The sequence below is a fragment of the Trachurus trachurus genome (genome assembly GCF_905171665.1).
Source record: "Trachurus trachurus genome assembly, chromosome: 15".
Taxonomy (NCBI): Eukaryota; Metazoa; Chordata; class Actinopteri; order Carangiformes; family Carangidae; genus Trachurus; species Trachurus trachurus.
In genome coordinates this window covers 30,419,713-30,436,949 of record NC_139906.1, presented here as the reverse complement: position 1 = coordinate 30,436,949, position 17,237 = coordinate 30,419,713, and the positions used below count along the sequence as shown (strand labels likewise).

Genomic DNA, 17,237 nt, shown 5'->3' with positions numbered 1-17,237 from the left:
GATATCAGAGGTGTCCCTTATTAATGAACTGACCTCAGCTGTGGCTCTGGCCTGAGGCTCAGAGGTTGCCACGGCAATTTGAGGGGGTTGCCAGGACGATAGACAAACCCCAGGCTGAGGCAGACAGAATTAGACTTTTTCAAACATATATTGCTACAGCACACTTTCATTCCACTTTACAGTCCATTTAAACTTTTAATTAATCACTGTTCAATAAACATGATCATTTTTTGTAGAAATTCTGAGATTATAATGGTGTGTACACAGAATGTTCAGGCTAGAGTGGGTGACGTGGACAAAGTCTGGATTCAGAACCCAGGCTATGTGTTGAGGTCAGGCCCACCAGATCCAGCACCAGCGCTGGTTCCTTCCTTCCCAGAGAGGCCACGTTCCATGTTCCCAGAGCCGGAACGTTCCAAGTTCCCAGAGCCGGTGTCTCTGCCACCCAGGTCTGGGTGGCCGTGGCCCATTGACCAGCAGTTCCTTCTGTGGGTGGTGGTCTTCCTGAACTACTAGGTCTAATGTCTGGTTACAGACTGGTGCCCTGGACTTCCTCCACGCAGGCTGAACTCGCTTGGGGTCTTCTTGAACCATTCTTTGTCTGGCCCCTTCCCCGGAGAGGCACATTTTTAGTTTTTTTTATATAAAATGTTGACATTATTTGAGATGTTTTTGTTCTGACAACTTGACATAAAGACAATTTAAACTGTCATAGCAGACCTAATTGCCAAACTTTAAAAATGATGTCAAGTTCTCATAACAAGGACATCTCAAATAATGTCAGCTTTGCATCAAAAGTGACATAACTTACTGAATGACACTTAACGACAGCTGTCATAAGTATTCATTGATGTTTATGACAGCTGTTATGTCATGGTTATGACAGCTTTATGTCAATCTTATGAATACCTATTCAAGTAAAGTGTTACCATATATATAATATATATATATGTATATATATATATATATACATATATATACATATATAATATTTGGGGGTAATCGGATGATAATGGGTGGAGGGTGGGGGTTAGAAAGTGGGAGGGGGTTCTTACGCCATTCTCCCTCTTTCTCTTCCTCCTCTCTCTCCTCCCTTTCTTTCCTTTCTTGTCCTGCTTCTTCTGCTCCTTCATCTCCTCTTTGAGCCTCTTTTCTTCCTTCTTCCTTATCTTTGCTTCCTCTCTATCAGTTCTGGAGGCCACTTCCTGAAGCCCATTGTTTTCCATGGTCAGGCGCTGCATGTCTTCCTCCATCCTTCTGGTCTGTAGCAACCACTGTCTCTCCTTGTTGAGCCAGCTCTCCTCCAAGTCTATTCTCTTTTTGTGCAGCTCCTCTTTCTCTTTCTTCTCCTGTGCGAGTGACTTTGGCCTCAGAGTCATGCCTCGCGTTGCTGGGGCTTGGTCTTCATGTCCTGGAGTTCCAGCGTGCACTCCAGGTTCTTTTGTACCAGTGTCATGTTTTTACTTTTTATAACTGGTGATCTGTGCACACAAGTGCACGCAGAGGTCTGCAGTTATTTCATAGCTGTAGAGGTCAGTGCCTCGGTGCATTTGCCCCATGGCACTAAGAACAATAGACTGCTTTTACACAGACTTTTAAATGTCAGTATGGTGAGACAGGTTTGCTTCTTAAACAATGATTTACTTACTAAATAACAGTGAACAACATGAAGATAAATCAAAAAGCTGCAAACAATAAAATACACATGTAGTTAAAGGGATAGTTCAGCATTTTGGCAATTTGGCCCATTGCCATAATCCCTATAGTTTTAGGAGTAGGTTTGTTACCTTTAATTGTCGGTGCAAGCTATTTTTAGAACGGCGGAGCAGAGCCGCAAGCTGCTCAGAGCTACGCTACGAAAGCTAATGGGATTTCTTGGTTTCCCTCATCAAACTCATCAAATACACAATCCAACAACTCCACAACGCTCTGGTGGACAAGTTGTGACCTGCACATTCACCACGCTATGAGATAATAACAGAACGTTACGAGAGTTGTTTAGAGGCAAATGCATCGTCAGAACTACATTCCAAAAAACTGCCGCTCGAAAACAACTCTTAACGTTCCGTTATTACCTCATAGCGTGGTGAATGTGCAGGTCACAACTTGTCCACCAGAGCGTTTTGGAGTTGTTGGATTGTGTATTTGATGAGTTTGATGAGGGAAACCAAGAAATCCCATTAGCCTCCTTAGCGTAGTTCTGAGCAGCTCACGGCTCTGCTCCGCCGTTCTAAAAACATCTTGCACCGAGAATTACAGGTAAAACTATAGGGATTATGGCAATGGGCCAATTTGCCAAAATGTTGAACTATCCCTTTAACAATTACACAAATGAAAGCAAACCTGCATGTCACTACATGGAGCACATTTAGATGACTGAAGGACAGATAGATCTGTGATTGTAGAAAGGTTTGATTCTGTGGTTTATACACAGGATAAACAATATAAGTCAGTCCAGTGACCTGTCTGAGTGTGTGTTGTGTTGTTTTACACAGCGACAAGAGCAAACGAAGGACAAAAGCTGTGAAGAGGACCTGCGAGCCCAAGTGGAACCAGACCTTCGTCTACACTCACGTCCATCGCAGGGATTTCCGCAACCACATGCTGGAGCTGACGGTGTGGGACCAGCCCAGGTCACCGGAGGAAGACAGCATCTTTATGGGAGAGGTAACACACACACACACACACACACACACACTGAACATTCCTGTACTCTCTTTTGTAGCATATATTTGTGACTAGTACCTGTGCCACCTCATGGTGATGGTTGGTCTGTATCACAGTTGTTACCTACTGTACACAGGACTTCAGTATAAAAGTGGTGTGTCCCCGCTGTAATGCAACACAACACAGTGAAAACCAGAAACACAAAAATAGGGGATAGGGATTGGGGAGATACACAACATAAGTGGGAAGCCTATACTTAATCTTAATTTACACTAATACTTATTATTGATGGCCACTCGCAACCAAAATACAAGCTGAGGGGGGTCCCCTCTTTAACAATTATGTTTGACATAATTGATGTTTTAAGTTCACTTATTTTATCCTAACTTCATTCCATGTAACACAGTTATGTGCAGATATCCAAAAGGCATAAAGTTACAGATGACATATTTCCTTCCCATATTCCCTGTTAATAGTAAATATCTTGTCTGATACCTTGGTCAAAGTTATCTGAGAGCAAGTCTCCTGGGTTTCTTTTGCAGGCTGCTGCTTTGTTTCCCTTTTTCACTCTAAAACTGTAGAAAACAAAAATAATACACTGATATTGTTAAAATATTGCAGAAGCGAGTTTTAACATTTTAACGTGACCTAACTTTATGCCTTTTGGAGATCATTTCATCATTACCAGAAATTTTGACTAGGGGTGCCCAAACTTTTGCATGCCACTATATGTTTGTTCTTTGTGCTGTGTTCTAATGTAAAGTGAGCATCTGTTTACCAAATAAAATGCATTATTATTATTAATAATAATAATCCTGGGTAGGGCTTCAGTAGCACAACATTTATATTCATCTACTCTGTGGATTATGCCCTGAACAGATCCTGATAGAGCTGGAGACGGCCTTACTGGACGACAAGCCTCACTGGTATCCGCTCCAAACCCACGATGTCTCATCCATACCGCTGCCCCGGCCCTCCCCGTTCCTGCCCCGACGACAGGCCGAGCCTCCTGGCAAGAAGCTGCAGCGTGAGTCTGAGATTACGTGTGTGCAGCATGTGCATGAATCCGTTTGTCAGTATATTCCTATATATATATATATATATTCTATTTCCTGATCCTCTGTGTGTGTGTGTGAGTGTGCGTGCATGCTTGCATCAACATGTAAGAGAGAAAAAGACTGTGTGGTTTATTATCAGTGAAATCTAACATGTATGAAGATGCAAATGTTTTCATCAGCCTTCCCTAACCCTGCCCTTTGTACCTGGATGTGTGCATGCGTATATGTGTGTGTGTGGTGTGTGGTATACACATCTGTGTCTGTCTGTGTGTGTGTGTGTGTGTGTGTGTGTCTATGGCTGTTTAGGTTCTCAGCGTGTAACAGAGCCTGAGTTTGATGAGGTTACAGCAGTAGTGTCTAAAGGTGGGTGGGGACCGTTTCCAAGTGTTACAATGCAGTGTGTCCCAGAGCCGTGTTTTCATTTGTGGTGGTGTTCTGGTGCATTCATTAACAGCAACATCAGCAGAAAAAATGAAATACTGATATTGTGTTGATTACACATATATGATAATATCTTGTAATAATAATTGTACTTTTGTATATTTTTGTACAATTATGTGTGACACTCATGAGCTAATTAAAAAAAAAAGGACAACTTGACATAATTATTGATGTTGTTTTCCAATAGTCAGCAAAGATGATTATACGAAGATGAGACATTCATTTTGATAAATCACAAATTCTCTCTTGAATCAATGCAGACAGGTCACCACATTCATTCATTATTTATTTCAGACCCAGGGGGATCCATATCACAATAATAATAAAAAAAAAAACACTGTAAAAAAATACAGCAGAATAGAAATAAGAGAGACAAATACAAGTTTAAAAAAAAAGCAAAGCCTTCCACAATGTTCAATGTCTAACATACAGATATGTTTGGGAAACACCGTCAACTTTGTAGACAACATGTTGAAATAGTAGAAAGGTAGAGATCATACAGACTCCATGCTTCTGTCTCAGATGAGTCTCATCTAAAATAAAGTTGAATTTCCAAAATAAGACAAAGCACTGCCATGTTGAAACCCAGCTGGTTGTTTGTGTGTATCTGTGTACCGTAAAAGTCTGAGTCTTTGTCTCCGTACGTGAGGGTTGGACTGGTCTGGGCTTTGGATGAGAGTCAAGTTAAAAAGAGATAAAAGGAGGGATGTAAAAATATATCACTCTCACCAAGTTTTTGTTTTACTTAACATGCACGGCAGGAATACATGAAAAAGCTCACTAGCACTTTGTGAAGTGAAGCTAATGGCCCACACTGAGTTTGGGAAATGAAACCAGTGACCTTGGAATCACAACAAAACCCAGACACAGTCGCTCAGATCTCTTCAAGGCTGATCAGCCTCTTTATTTATATTTTTATCTTCAGAGATTAGTTCTGCCACAAACCAAAAAAAAGAAGATTTTTTTTTACTACACTTTAAAAATACAGCACACAGTCATGAAAAGTGTGTTGCTATTTTTAGAATCATCTTTGAATAGCCTGTATCCTTGAGGCAGATTGTTGTGTTGTGGTTGCTGTGCAGTAACTTCAGTGCTATCAGGCTGCAAGCTAACATGTTAGCATATCTAGCCTATTATTAGTAGTCATCTAGAATAGTGTAGAATGGGTTTACATGTCAGGAGCTAGGAGGCTACTAGCATGATGTCATACAGCAGACTACTAGCTAGTGTTGTAGTAAGACCACCTGACCTGAGGCCAAGTCAAGACCAAGACTTTGAGGGGGTCGAGGCCGAGTCAAGACCAAGACCAAGACCAAGGGGGGACGAGACCCAAGTCCAAGACCGGGACCAAACCAATGCCAGACCACTTTCAAGACTATAACTGTATCCAGTAGCAGTACTGATAATAGTCCTGTGGCTTGATATTTACATTATTGCTCAGCTAAAAAGAAAAGCACATTTTATATCAAATCTAAACCATATTTAATTGAAACAAAGTTTTGACTGAACAGAAGAACACAGCAACACACAACCTGCTGAAGTCTCTTCCTACTGGTGACACTGGTGCAACCAAGTCTTTCAGATGGTTACACAAGCAGATACTTTGTAGAAGTTTGAATGATCTTTAAGTTATTGAACTAGATCACATGAAGCAAAGTGAGCGAGAAAAAAAAATCAACAACTGGATCTAAACCGAGACAAGACAGAGACCTTGAAAATGTGGTCTCAAGAAGACCGGTCTTGAGACCAAGACCGGTCTCGAGGACTACAGCACTACTACTAGCTTCATTCTTCAACTATTGATTATGAGCCTTTACACAAACAGTTAGTTAAATTGTAGATCATTTGTCCTTTGGTAAGGGATGTGGTGATTTATTTATTTTCACAGGAACCTCTCAGCAGTGGTCCTGTGTCATTCAGTCCAGTTGAATTCCAGTGATCCGCGGTGGACATTTGTATTGTTTTGGTGCCATTTAACTCGATAAAGTAACTTTGGAGCTTTGTTATTCAAGCTTAAGGATGTACAGCACACTTCCTCCTCAGCTATTTAGCTTTTTGTGCTCTGATGCTAAAAATAATTCCCTCTCTAATACTATCACATGGAGAGCCACGGTTTGACAAATGCATAAGTATCTCCTCTTTTATTTGTCATGATTAAACACATTGATTCAGTTTTTCCACATAATGTTAACATCTCTCTGCACTCATTCACATGTATTTATAATGTGTGTATGTGCATGGCCTCTTCCACCGAGCAGCAGACGGGCGAAGCAGGGAGAGGCAACGGGAGTCCTCGTCCACTCTGGAGGTGCCAGACCAGCAGAGGACGCCTGCACATCACGTACGATCCCGCTCCGTCTCCCCGCACCGCGAAGAGCAAGGCCGCATCCGGTCCAGACCACCCAATGTCCCCGCCCAGAGGTGAGACCTGGCTGGAGACAACAGGACATGAGACATAATGTGACACTCCTAATCTTTAGAGTGTGAACCATACACTTCATCTTAGGCTGAGAAATGCCTTCAGAACCAAAGTTTGACCCCTCATCATCATATGAACTCAAATATGGGTTCATTGTGCTCACTTCTCTGACGCCACAGCCAGAGAGGGACAGAGTACTCCACCCCAGTACTTGAGTAAGAGTACAAATACTACTGGTAAAAATGTACTCTGTTACAAGTAAAAGTAGCTCAGTCCACATGTTACTGCAGTGAGAGTAAAAAAGTACTTGCTTTTAAAGGTACTTAAGAAGTACATGCTTTTAAATGTACTTTAAGTAAGAGTACGAGTAAATTTCTTATTTTTCACATCAATGAATGACTCTAATTGTTTCTAAATGAATGTAAGGAGCTTTTAACTCTTGTTAGTGAGAATGAACTCTTTGAAAGCAGCTGCACTGATGTGCTGCTTTTAGGGGTTAGGGTTTCCTTCTCTGACAAACACAGCTTGTGTCCAATAGGATTTTAGAAAAAGACCTAAAGTAACCAGTACTTCTCAGCCTTCCTACAAATTAACTCCAGTAAAAGTAAAAATATTTGTCTTGGAAATGTATTCAAGTAAGAGTAATAAGTACCAGAGAAATCTAATACTCAAGTAAAGTACAAATCCTCTGGATATGTACTGAAGTACAGTACTCAAGTAAATGTACTCTGTTACTGTCACCACTGGCCACAATGAGAAAGGACTGAGAGCGTTGACTGTGGTGTGTGGCACCGCCTGAGGTCTGATGATGATTCCTCATATCAGCCTGAAAACACAGGGCTACTTGGAAGAGGTAAAAGCAACACAGGAGACAGAGAGTTTGTTGGAAGGAAGCAAACAGTCCATCTACTAATGAAATGTCTGTCTGATGCAGAACACACCGTCCTGCCAGCGCTGCTTTTACTGGCTCTGCTTTTACTGGCCCAGCCAAATGAGTCCACCAAGAGTCTGCTAACACACCACCTGACCACAAAACCTGACAGAAGTTTCTTTTTTTCTTTCTTTCTTTCTTTCTTTCTTTCTTTCTTTCTTTCTTTCTTTCTTTCTTTCTTTCTTTCTTTCTTTCTTTTTCTTTCATTCTTGCAGGAGTTTGGATGATGAGCTTCCTCACAGTCGTCGTTCTCGTTCTCCAACCCGTTACTATGACGCTGCCAGAGGTCGCCACCAGGAGGAGGAGTACCTGGACGACAGGTGTGTGTCTGATGCCGTCTGTCTGTTCAGAGTTGTTTCATTGTTGGTCAGACAACTTTGTCTCTTTGTATTTTCCGTATGTTACAGCTGCTCACTTGTGCGTGGATGAAACAATAACTCTTTGTGCAGATCACTGTTAAGTATGAATGACTGTCATGGGCAAACCAAACTTTATTTTATCAAGCAGTTTAAATTATTGTCTTTCATTTACCATTTACTTTTTTGTCTTTCATTTTCTGTCTTCTTCACAAAAAAATTCTTTGGGCTTCGACTCAAGTTTGGTGCAGTAGCTTTTCATTGATGGTGAAAATGTTTAGACGTGAACATGAAATGATTGGTTGCAAAAATCTGGCATTTTGTGTGTGTGTGTGTGTGTGTGTGTGTGTGTGTGTGTGTGTGTGTGTGTGTGTGTGTGTGTGTGTGTGTGTGTGTGTGTGTGTGTGTGTGTGTGTGTGTGTGTATAGCAATCAGCAACAACCTCTCTTTCCTATTCACCCTCTTCTTCCTCTGCTCTTCTGGTTTTTTGACTGTTGTTAATTTCCTCATGTGTCATCCATCCCCATGGTAACGACAGTGAGATCATCATGATCCACCAGTCAATGCGAGGCAAAAGTGCTGAGTGCCTCCACACCAGGTAAAACCAGCCAATCATGACGTTTGTTTACATTTTGGTTCTGGATTTGGGATCTGGATCAGTTGTGTGTGTAGTGTTCACAGTAACATGATTGTTGAAATTCAGTCATTGAAGTTATTATATACAAAGAGTGATGAGATTTGTTATTGTATGTTTTAGTATAATAATGCAGTGTAACCTATCTTGTTATTCTTTTTGTGTGATAAACCTGTAAAAGATGATCAGGAGAACATCATTTCAGTTGTCTAAATGTTGTGCGTTTGTTGGGGGTTTGATGATTAAATGATCACACATTTTGTCCTCCTCTAAGGGATAAGACAAACCAGGGCTATGAACACACTCAGACGTATTAGTGGGACAGATTTATTGTTGCTTTGTTGGTTTTGGCTGAGGTCTAAAAACTCAATTAGCTCCAGCTATATAATTGCAGGTAAAATGAAGTGGGCCGTCTCCTCTCTGAAGGATGCAGCTGTCAGCTGTTGTACTGCCTCAGGTCCACTAGAGGGCAGCACAGGACCACGCTTGTACTCAAGCTGTGATGCTTCTGAGCAGATTTCTACACAACAGCCAGGCCAACGGCGGCTTGTTACTGTAGGATGCTGCTCGTCCACTTCCTGTGTCACAGAGACGGTCTTTAATTTCTACTGGACCAGTGATAATCTGCCAAGCTCATCACTGCCACAGTTTGATTTAAATGAATGATAGGTCTTGCCTCTGCACTCTGTTCTCACATCCTGAAACAGCTCCACTAGGGGTGTAACGATACAAAAATCACGGTTCAGTACGTACCTCGGTTTTGAGGTCTCGGTTCAGTTCATTTTCGGTACAGTAAGAGAACCAAATGCAAAACATAAATTTGCTTGTTGTTTATTAGGAATTTTTCTAAACCAAATTTACATGTTTTAGTCAAATGTAAATATTTTACTCACCTACTAATGTTATGTTATAGGTACATTCTGTCCCTGATACAAATAAACTTATTAAAGCAGAAGTAAGCGACCCGGTCATTTTCGCTAATGCTGCGTTCCAGGCAGGCTTTTGAAATCGTAAATTACAGCTTCAAGTCACAACTTACGACTTTGTAGCGTTCCAGGCAACCCACTCGTGTTTTTCCGACCTGTTTTACCTGTGAAAGTCACTATAACGGCCACTCGTAACTTCCGACCCGTGAACTCGTACCAGATCAAACTGATACAACTTCACAGGTCGGAGTTACGAGTTTCCTTGAACGCACCATAACAGTCCTCGTCCCGACGTCACCACATTCACGGCGTCCCTTGGCTGCACACACAGCCCTGCATGCCGTTCTCTCTCCTCATTGGATAAAAACTGTAGGATACGATAAATGTTTTCTCCTCGAATCAGAGCAGAGCAGAGGGACTGAGAGACCCGTGTTTCAGTCCAAACACTCTATGTAAGTGATTGCTGTCGGAAGATATAACTATTTAAGACTTATATTAACACAAATATATCACTTACTTCTGCTTTAAGCTAAACTAAACCATTATACAAAATATGAAAAAAATCTAATACTGTTGTAAAGTGCTGCCTAATAAGTTCAATAAATTATTCTCAAATTAACAAAACATATAAAATAAGCCTTACAATGAATAAAATATTCACAAATAAACAAAACATAAAATATGATTTTAAAAAAACTTCTCAACACAATTTTTTTTTTTTTTTTTTTACATGTAAAGTGCAGCACCAACAGTTCAAGCCAGTGACGGACTGATCATAGGGCAATGTGGGCAAATGCCACAGCGGCTGGCTGACGATGCAACCGTTGGAGAGATAGAGATAGAGAGAGACAGAAAGACGGAGGGACGGACGGACAGAGGGACAGGCAGACAGACAGACAGAGAGGAGATAGGAGCCACAGCCCCCACCTCCACCTCCACTCCTCCTACAAGCAGGAAGGCTCTTCAAGCCTCTGTTTTCTCGCTAGCGGCAGCAATAGCGATAGCAGGACGTAAACGGGCTGCACGTGTAGCTGCAGGCGGACTGTAAACACACACAACTTCTGTACCCAAACTCACCCCTTCTCAGCGCTGTACTGAACCCAACACCCCGTACCCAATCGGTTCAATACAAATACATGTACCGTTACACCCCTAAGCTCCACAACACACTCATCATTGGTTTATCACATGTACTGCAGTCACCTTCACTTGGGTCTGAGGCTGCTGTTGAAGCACACAGCCGGAGAGGTAAATCCTACTCTGGAAAGCACGTCTGTATGTGTCATTTTCCAGGCAGAGAGATAATATTATCTCTATGCAGCTACACCTCTCTAATAGAAACATGAGCTGGATACACCCTCTGTTTGGACTGTATACACACACACACGGATGTGTTTGAAGGAGGACAGTGTTTTGAAGTGTCAGTTGAGATGAGAAGCAGCTTTTGATGCTTGTATATCTGTTGTAGCTACTCACACTGCAAAGCCACAGACGCTTAGCCAGTGATTTTTGCAAGACGTGCTCTCTAACAAGAAACCTGCTTTACTTTGAAAGTATGATAATAGACTTCAATCCACCTGATGGTCCAAACTAAATACAATCTTACCACACAGTATCTTCAATTAGCTAAATGACATATAACTGTAAATATAAAATCACTGGTTAAGTGGGGTTTTCTTTGTTCTTTTGCCCTGTGGAACTTTTTTCTGTTGTCCACATGCTCCCACACACCTGTTTTTCTTCTCCTCTCCCTGTTCCTCCTGTTTTCCCTACTTGTGTTTGCTACATGCATGCTAACATCAGGAGATCTACTAGGCACAGTAACACACTGCCACCTAAGATGCCACTTTTGTTCAACGGCATCCACAAACACACAACCAGGTAAGTTCACAGATTAGAGATCAGTGTACAGTTCTTCCAGAGGTGAGATAACCTCATTCAAAGTCCCATTGAAATATAATTATTATAATGATGCTACTATAGACAATTACAGCCTTGGTATTGAGGCTTTACAGGCCCATGTCTACAAAACACAGAGCTGTGCTTTATGAAGTCACACAAAACTGACTGGCGGACAGCAATTTTGTTTGAGTTTGTGATCAGTTTTTTCTACAGTGCAATATTTAGCCTCTGACACTGTTAGTGACACTTAAAGGGATAGTTCAACATTTTGGCAAATTGGCCCATTGCCATAATCCCTACCTCTAATTGTCGGTGCAAGCTATTTTTAGAAAGGCAGAGCAGAGTTGCAAGCTGCTCAGAGCTACGCTACGGAGGCTAATAGGATTTCTTGGTTTCCCTCATCAAACTCATCAAATACACAATCCAAAAACGTGGTAACGTTCCGTTATTATCTCATAGTGTGGTGAATGTGCAGGTCACAACTTGTCCACCAGAGCGTTTTGGAGTTGTTGGATTGTGTATTTGATGAGTTTTATGAGGGAAACCAAAAAATTCCATGAGCCTCCGTAGCGTAGCTCTGAGCAGCTCACGGCTCTGCTCTACCGTTCTAAAAATAGCTTACACCGACAATTAAAGGTAACAAACCTACTGCTATGACTATAGGGATTATGGCAATGGGCCAATTAGCCAAAATGTTGAACTATCCTTTAAAATCATTTTAATCTCATTACATTTTTTTTTAACCATGACCACTTCATGATCTGCATGATGTCAATACTCCAACAGATTCCTCCAGAGTTGTTTAAGATATAAAAGATATGAAATGAACAGGACTTTGACTTGTGTAGCTCCTTCCTCCTCCTGGCTGCATCACCTGTGTGTCTTTGTCCAGAAGACAACAGTGCAGCAGTGCACATTTTTGACAGGACAATTTGTGTAAATGATGCTTGACAGAAAAGTTCAAATGGACTATTTTCACACCTCTGCTCACCTGGCCAGTATGAAGCAGGTGTGGCTATCAGATTATCCAATGTTAGGCCTTTTTCAGTGTACTGCCTTTATTTATTTATTTATTTATTAGAATCCAAAGTTTGAGATTCCATTACGAAATGAGTAGAATACCTGATTAAAATACATATAATTTCATATCCTATCATACATTCACAATAACATCTGTACATAGTATTGTACAGTATATTCAGTGCACTTTGTACAAGCACTTTTCATTTGTTTCAGACATTTAACCAATAGAGAAGCAATTAATCAATGTTGGGGCTAGTTAAATGGGACTACGGATGGAAATTAGCTCCTAGCTAAATCCGACATATTTACTGCAATTAATTGTTGTTTTTTTGTATGTTCATGAATATGTGAGGTCCCATTTCAAATAAACCTTTAAATAAAAATAAATAAATAAATCTTGTTAATATTACACTACACAGGATATAAGCTGTACATATGTATAGTATAGATGGAGTCACACGGCCGTGCAGAGACCAGTGGGCGTCTCTTCCTGTGAGTATGTTCCACAGCAGCAGCTTCACAGAGTTTCTCAGCTTTTCTCTCCTTTGTTTCCTTTCATTTGCAAATGCATGCCGCTGTTGAAAAACCCTTTCGTCTCGTGACTAGCTCCACGCTGCCTGCATGTCGAAAGACGAGCTCTGTCACGGGATCGCGAGTAGTCATGGCAACGCGCCATTCCATCACACACCGTGTTGTGATGTTCACAGATGAGGTGACAGTTAGGTAAGCACACGCACACACGGATTATCACTGTTAGCGATGAAACCAGCCAGAGTAAAGCTCCCAGGTTGTGAGGAAAGTGCAGAGAGCACACTTTTGCCATGGCAGTCTATCATACTTCATCTCCATGACGACCATAACAACACATAGACTACCCCCCACCCATTCTCACACCAGTCAGTCAGTCATGGTTCAGTTCTCAAAGAAGCATCATGATTTTGGGAATCTAACCAGACTTTCTTTTTTAAAATGTTTTTTTTTTCTTTTTTTTTCTGTTTGTCCATTGTTTTTCTCTTTGTGTTTGTTTCTGTCCTCTCCTCCTGTCTCCTCTTTCTCTTCTCCTCCTCTTCCTCCATTGGATGGCATTTTGTGCTGTGGTGCCTCTAGTGATCTCCAGCCTTCTCTGGACAGGGTTAGGAGTGCTAGCGCCAACTGTCTGACTCCAGACAATCATGAGACTGAAAGGTACCAGCCTCTGACCCCAGCATCCTCTAGTCCTCCTGCAGCTTCTTCCCTGGTCTTTGTAGTTTTCTTTCCCCCCTCCTACACAGGCTGATGATTCAAAACCCTCCCCTCCCCCTCACTCCCTCCCTCCCCTGCTCTACACCACTCTTCTAGTCTGCTGTTCCACCCAGCAGTTCCTGTGCTTTGCCACTTTGCCACTCAGGTTGTGTGTGAAGGTGCAGCGATTTGTAACAATATATTAAGGATTTAATGACATATTCACCATGAAACTAGAATTACAGTTCTTACTATACATCTTGGTGAAACATTTTCATGTCAACAATACAGACTTTACTGTATTACTTGTAATAACCACATGGGAGCAGTGTAGCTGCAGATAATCTGCCATTAGATTGTTTGAACCCAATATAATGGCGCTGCTGTCTATTTGTATCATAATGTACAGTAATAGTCAGTTTCCACAACACTCTTGAAAGTCTTATTCACATGTGCATCAGATCAGAAACTCTTTTTTTGAAAGAAACCAAAAAAAATCCTGTACATTGAAACTGATTTAGTGAATTTTACCTGGAGTTTTACACCAACAGAAGTAATTACTGGTGATCAACAATTCTCTGTTCAGTTGACCAGGTCACCAAATCAACTGTTGGCAGTGTAGTTTCAGTGTGGTTTGATGGCCAGGACCAGGATTAAAGTCATTACTGTTATATTTCTTGTCCAAAATCACATTATCACATGAAAAATGGATGCCAGCAAGACATCATGACACCTTTATTGACCCTTTTATTGAACATTTAGAAGTTGTGAATGTGATTGACCACCTAGTAACAGAATGGGTGCACCTCTTGTTACTGATCCTCAGCGCTCTCCTTTAGTCAACGTCCTTTATCCTAACTCGCTTAACTTCACAGCAGCCAGTCCTCAGCACAGAAAAGTATTAAACCAATAATTTGATTTTACTTCTTAGTAACACCAGTATAACTGTTTACAGTCTCACCAAAATATGCACTAAGACTGAGATATGAGATTAACATTATTGGTCAACCATTACCCACAATGTAGTTAAAATATCTTGAAGGATAGGTTTGGATTCTTGGATACTTGAATTTGAATGCAATACTTACATGACATACAGTGGCAAGAAGAAGTGAGCTCATTGGAATTACCTGCATTTTTATTAAAAAAAAAAAAAAAAGTCAAACTTTCATCTCAAACAATCTATTTTAACTAATAATTTACAAATGATTGCATTGATCTTGTCTTGGTATTGCCATCATTCAGAAATACACAGTGTAGTTGAACCTCCTGCCTAATGCTATCATTTTAAAGTAATTGGCAGGAATTGTCAAACCCTGGTGTCTAATCAAGGAAATCAGATTGGAGGTGTGGGTTAGAGCTACTTTTGCTCATAAATAAACCGAGTCCCGGTCAGAACCCAGACCTTAATCAAACAGAGATGCAGTAGGTTACTGCTGACAAAGGAGATTTTACCAATGTTTTTAAGAGTTACTTATTTCCTGCCAGCAGTAAAGTTCAATGGGTCAGTTTTTCCTACATTTTGATGAGGATCAGATCACATTTTATGACCAATTCTGGCAGAAAAGTCATTGCAAAGAGTTCACTGACTTTTTCTTGCCACTGCATGCTGAAGGAGTTGTGGTTCGGTCTGTACTCGCCATGGAATGACTTGGTCCGTTTGGTGGGTATCTCCATCCTGGACTGTAGGTTTACTGTTGCTGTCACTGTTAGAAAATAAAATAATAAATGGATTTTATGCTTAAAAAATTATAACTATATCTAACTATATATTATAACCTAACCAGTATTTTCCCTGAGGGATTCATGGACACCAAAACAGATTTAAAAGCAAATTGAACATTGGACTTAAAATTAAAATGTATATTTATAAGGGTCGTCTGGAAGTAGACAACTGTAAGTTTTACACTTTGGTCCACTGCCTGAAGTGGTCAAAAAGAGGCTTTGGCAACTTTTCACTGTGCATGCCTGATAATACAGTAGAATAGCATGGCTTTCTGGTTTTGTAATGGCTTACTGATTTGGTCATATGGGTGATATATTCTGTATGTGTACACATAGAAAATCTTTCTCACATTCCCTGCCCCGGAGACGTCCGGCAAGCCCCAGGATTCTAATTCAACATGCTTCCCCTGAAGATGACAGGTATCCTTTCGTGGAACCCCAACCGCTTCCTCCTAGAGCTTGACTTGTGCCTTCAAATCCGACGCCATTACACGAAAACCTAAAGGTTTTTTTTGTAGAACTATGAGAGGAGAGAGATTTTTTTTTCTTTAAGCCAGTGTCTCACCAATTCACAAAGACTATTTCTCTACAATGTAGAGAAACAGATCCTCTGAAAAGTTGACTGACGTCCCCCGGTTCAGTCGGGTCTTATTGGGTTCAGGCAGATGTCAAGCTCTACTTTGTATTTGCAGCTAACAATAATCTTTTTACAGACTTCTGATATCTTTGTGAGTAGCTGGTAGTGAGCTTGCAACCTAATCTTCTCCAGCTTTCTTTTCTGATAAAGTGTAGTGTGTGACTTTATCTTGTATCATATGAAACAAGTATTTAACTTAAGTTCACCAAACAGAGTGGCTGTGGCTTGTTTTCAACATTTCAAGTACCGTACCTTTAAAGAAAAAAGTTGAACATTTTTGGGATATATGCTTAAACATCTGTTATGTCAGTTACTTAAATGCACTTATTTAGAACTTAGTTAGAAAAACCTCTGTCAGCAACTATCCTTTACTCTCAAATACAATGCTTCTCAAACCCTTTCAGACCTAACCAACATTAACTAATGAAATGCTACAGCGTCAGTTATGGTGTTTACATTAGATGTAAAACCTAACAATTCAATTCACTCTTGCCTGTAAAATCCATTGTAGGAGGGTTTGATTGATTTTGCTTTAACTGACCCAGACTAAAGCCACCACTCCACACTCCTGTCCATCACCTTTGTTTGAAAGCTCATGCCTCCAGGGAACTGGCTAACCGTTAGCTTTACCCACACTGATCATTTTTGGCATAAATGGCAAAAGTTGAGTAAAGGTGAAGTAACAATGTTCAAATATTAATGTTTGAACAGATTCAAACACAAGCTAAAAGCTGGCTTGGTTCTGAAGGTATGGATTCACAAATGCAAGGCTATGCTAATATCTCCTGTTTTTTTTCTTCATTTTCAATAATAGGTATGAGTTGTTAGTGTATTTCCCAAAAATGTTCATCTTGCTTATTACTACTATTAAAAGTTTCTTGAAAACAACTGCAGATATTTCCATTGTTAAAAACATAAATACAAGATAGAATCATTTGTGACACTTTTGGCAGTTTAGCTCCATATTGTAAAGTGTGTGTTGATAAATGAGCTGGACACAGTGAGAGTGAATGTAATACACAATGTAGAACCTGTCATAACAAACTTTCCCGGGATACAGACATGTTCTACTTTGTTTCATAATTTGTCACTCGCATTGTGTGACTGGTTGTTTGTGTGGCTTTCAGTGTGTGGTTGGTGTGTTTCTGGAACGCAGCCTGATGTGAAGACTTTCAGGCTTTGGTTGTGGTCGGTGCTGTAGTTTTGTCCTGCTGCTTCTCTTCCTCCTTCCTTCCTGGCTTTTTCAGTGGCCAGTTTGTGTTGTTTCTTGTGAACTCCTGGTACTTTCTCTTGGTTA

At 40.7% G+C, this 17,237-nt stretch overlaps 2 protein-coding genes across 3 annotated transcripts in view; one reads left to right on the top strand and one right to left on the bottom strand.

Annotated features, from left to right (window-relative positions):
• Positions 1 to 17,237, top strand: part of rims1a (regulating synaptic membrane exocytosis 1a) — a gene marked incomplete at both ends in the record, with an annotated part of 116,490 nt that overhangs the window by 85,410 nt on the left and 13,843 nt on the right. Inside the window, 9 exons of one of the 2 annotated variants that reach the window (XM_083988492.1) lie at positions 2,496 to 2,667; positions 3,547 to 3,694; positions 4,032 to 4,088; positions 6,422 to 6,587; positions 7,732 to 7,836; positions 8,411 to 8,470; positions 11,236 to 11,313; positions 13,465 to 13,542; positions 15,640 to 15,723. In XM_083988492.1, the coding sequence (XP_083844618.1) occupies positions 2,496 to 2,667; positions 3,547 to 3,694; positions 4,032 to 4,088; positions 6,422 to 6,587; positions 7,732 to 7,836; positions 8,411 to 8,470; positions 11,236 to 11,313; positions 13,465 to 13,542; positions 15,640 to 15,723 (948 nt within the window). Of the gene's footprint in view, positions 1 to 2,495; positions 2,668 to 3,546; positions 3,695 to 4,031; positions 4,089 to 6,421; positions 6,588 to 7,731; positions 7,837 to 8,410; positions 8,471 to 11,235; positions 11,314 to 12,963; positions 13,081 to 13,464; positions 13,543 to 15,639; positions 15,724 to 17,237 lie in introns of both variants that reach the window. The other variant, XM_083988491.1, reaches the window with a different exon arrangement.
• The window catches only part of asrgl1 (asparaginase and isoaspartyl peptidase 1), a 122,242-nt gene that overhangs the window by 98,245 nt on the left and 6,760 nt on the right, over positions 1 to 17,237 (bottom strand). The gene's annotated exons all lie outside the window — the stretch shown is intronic.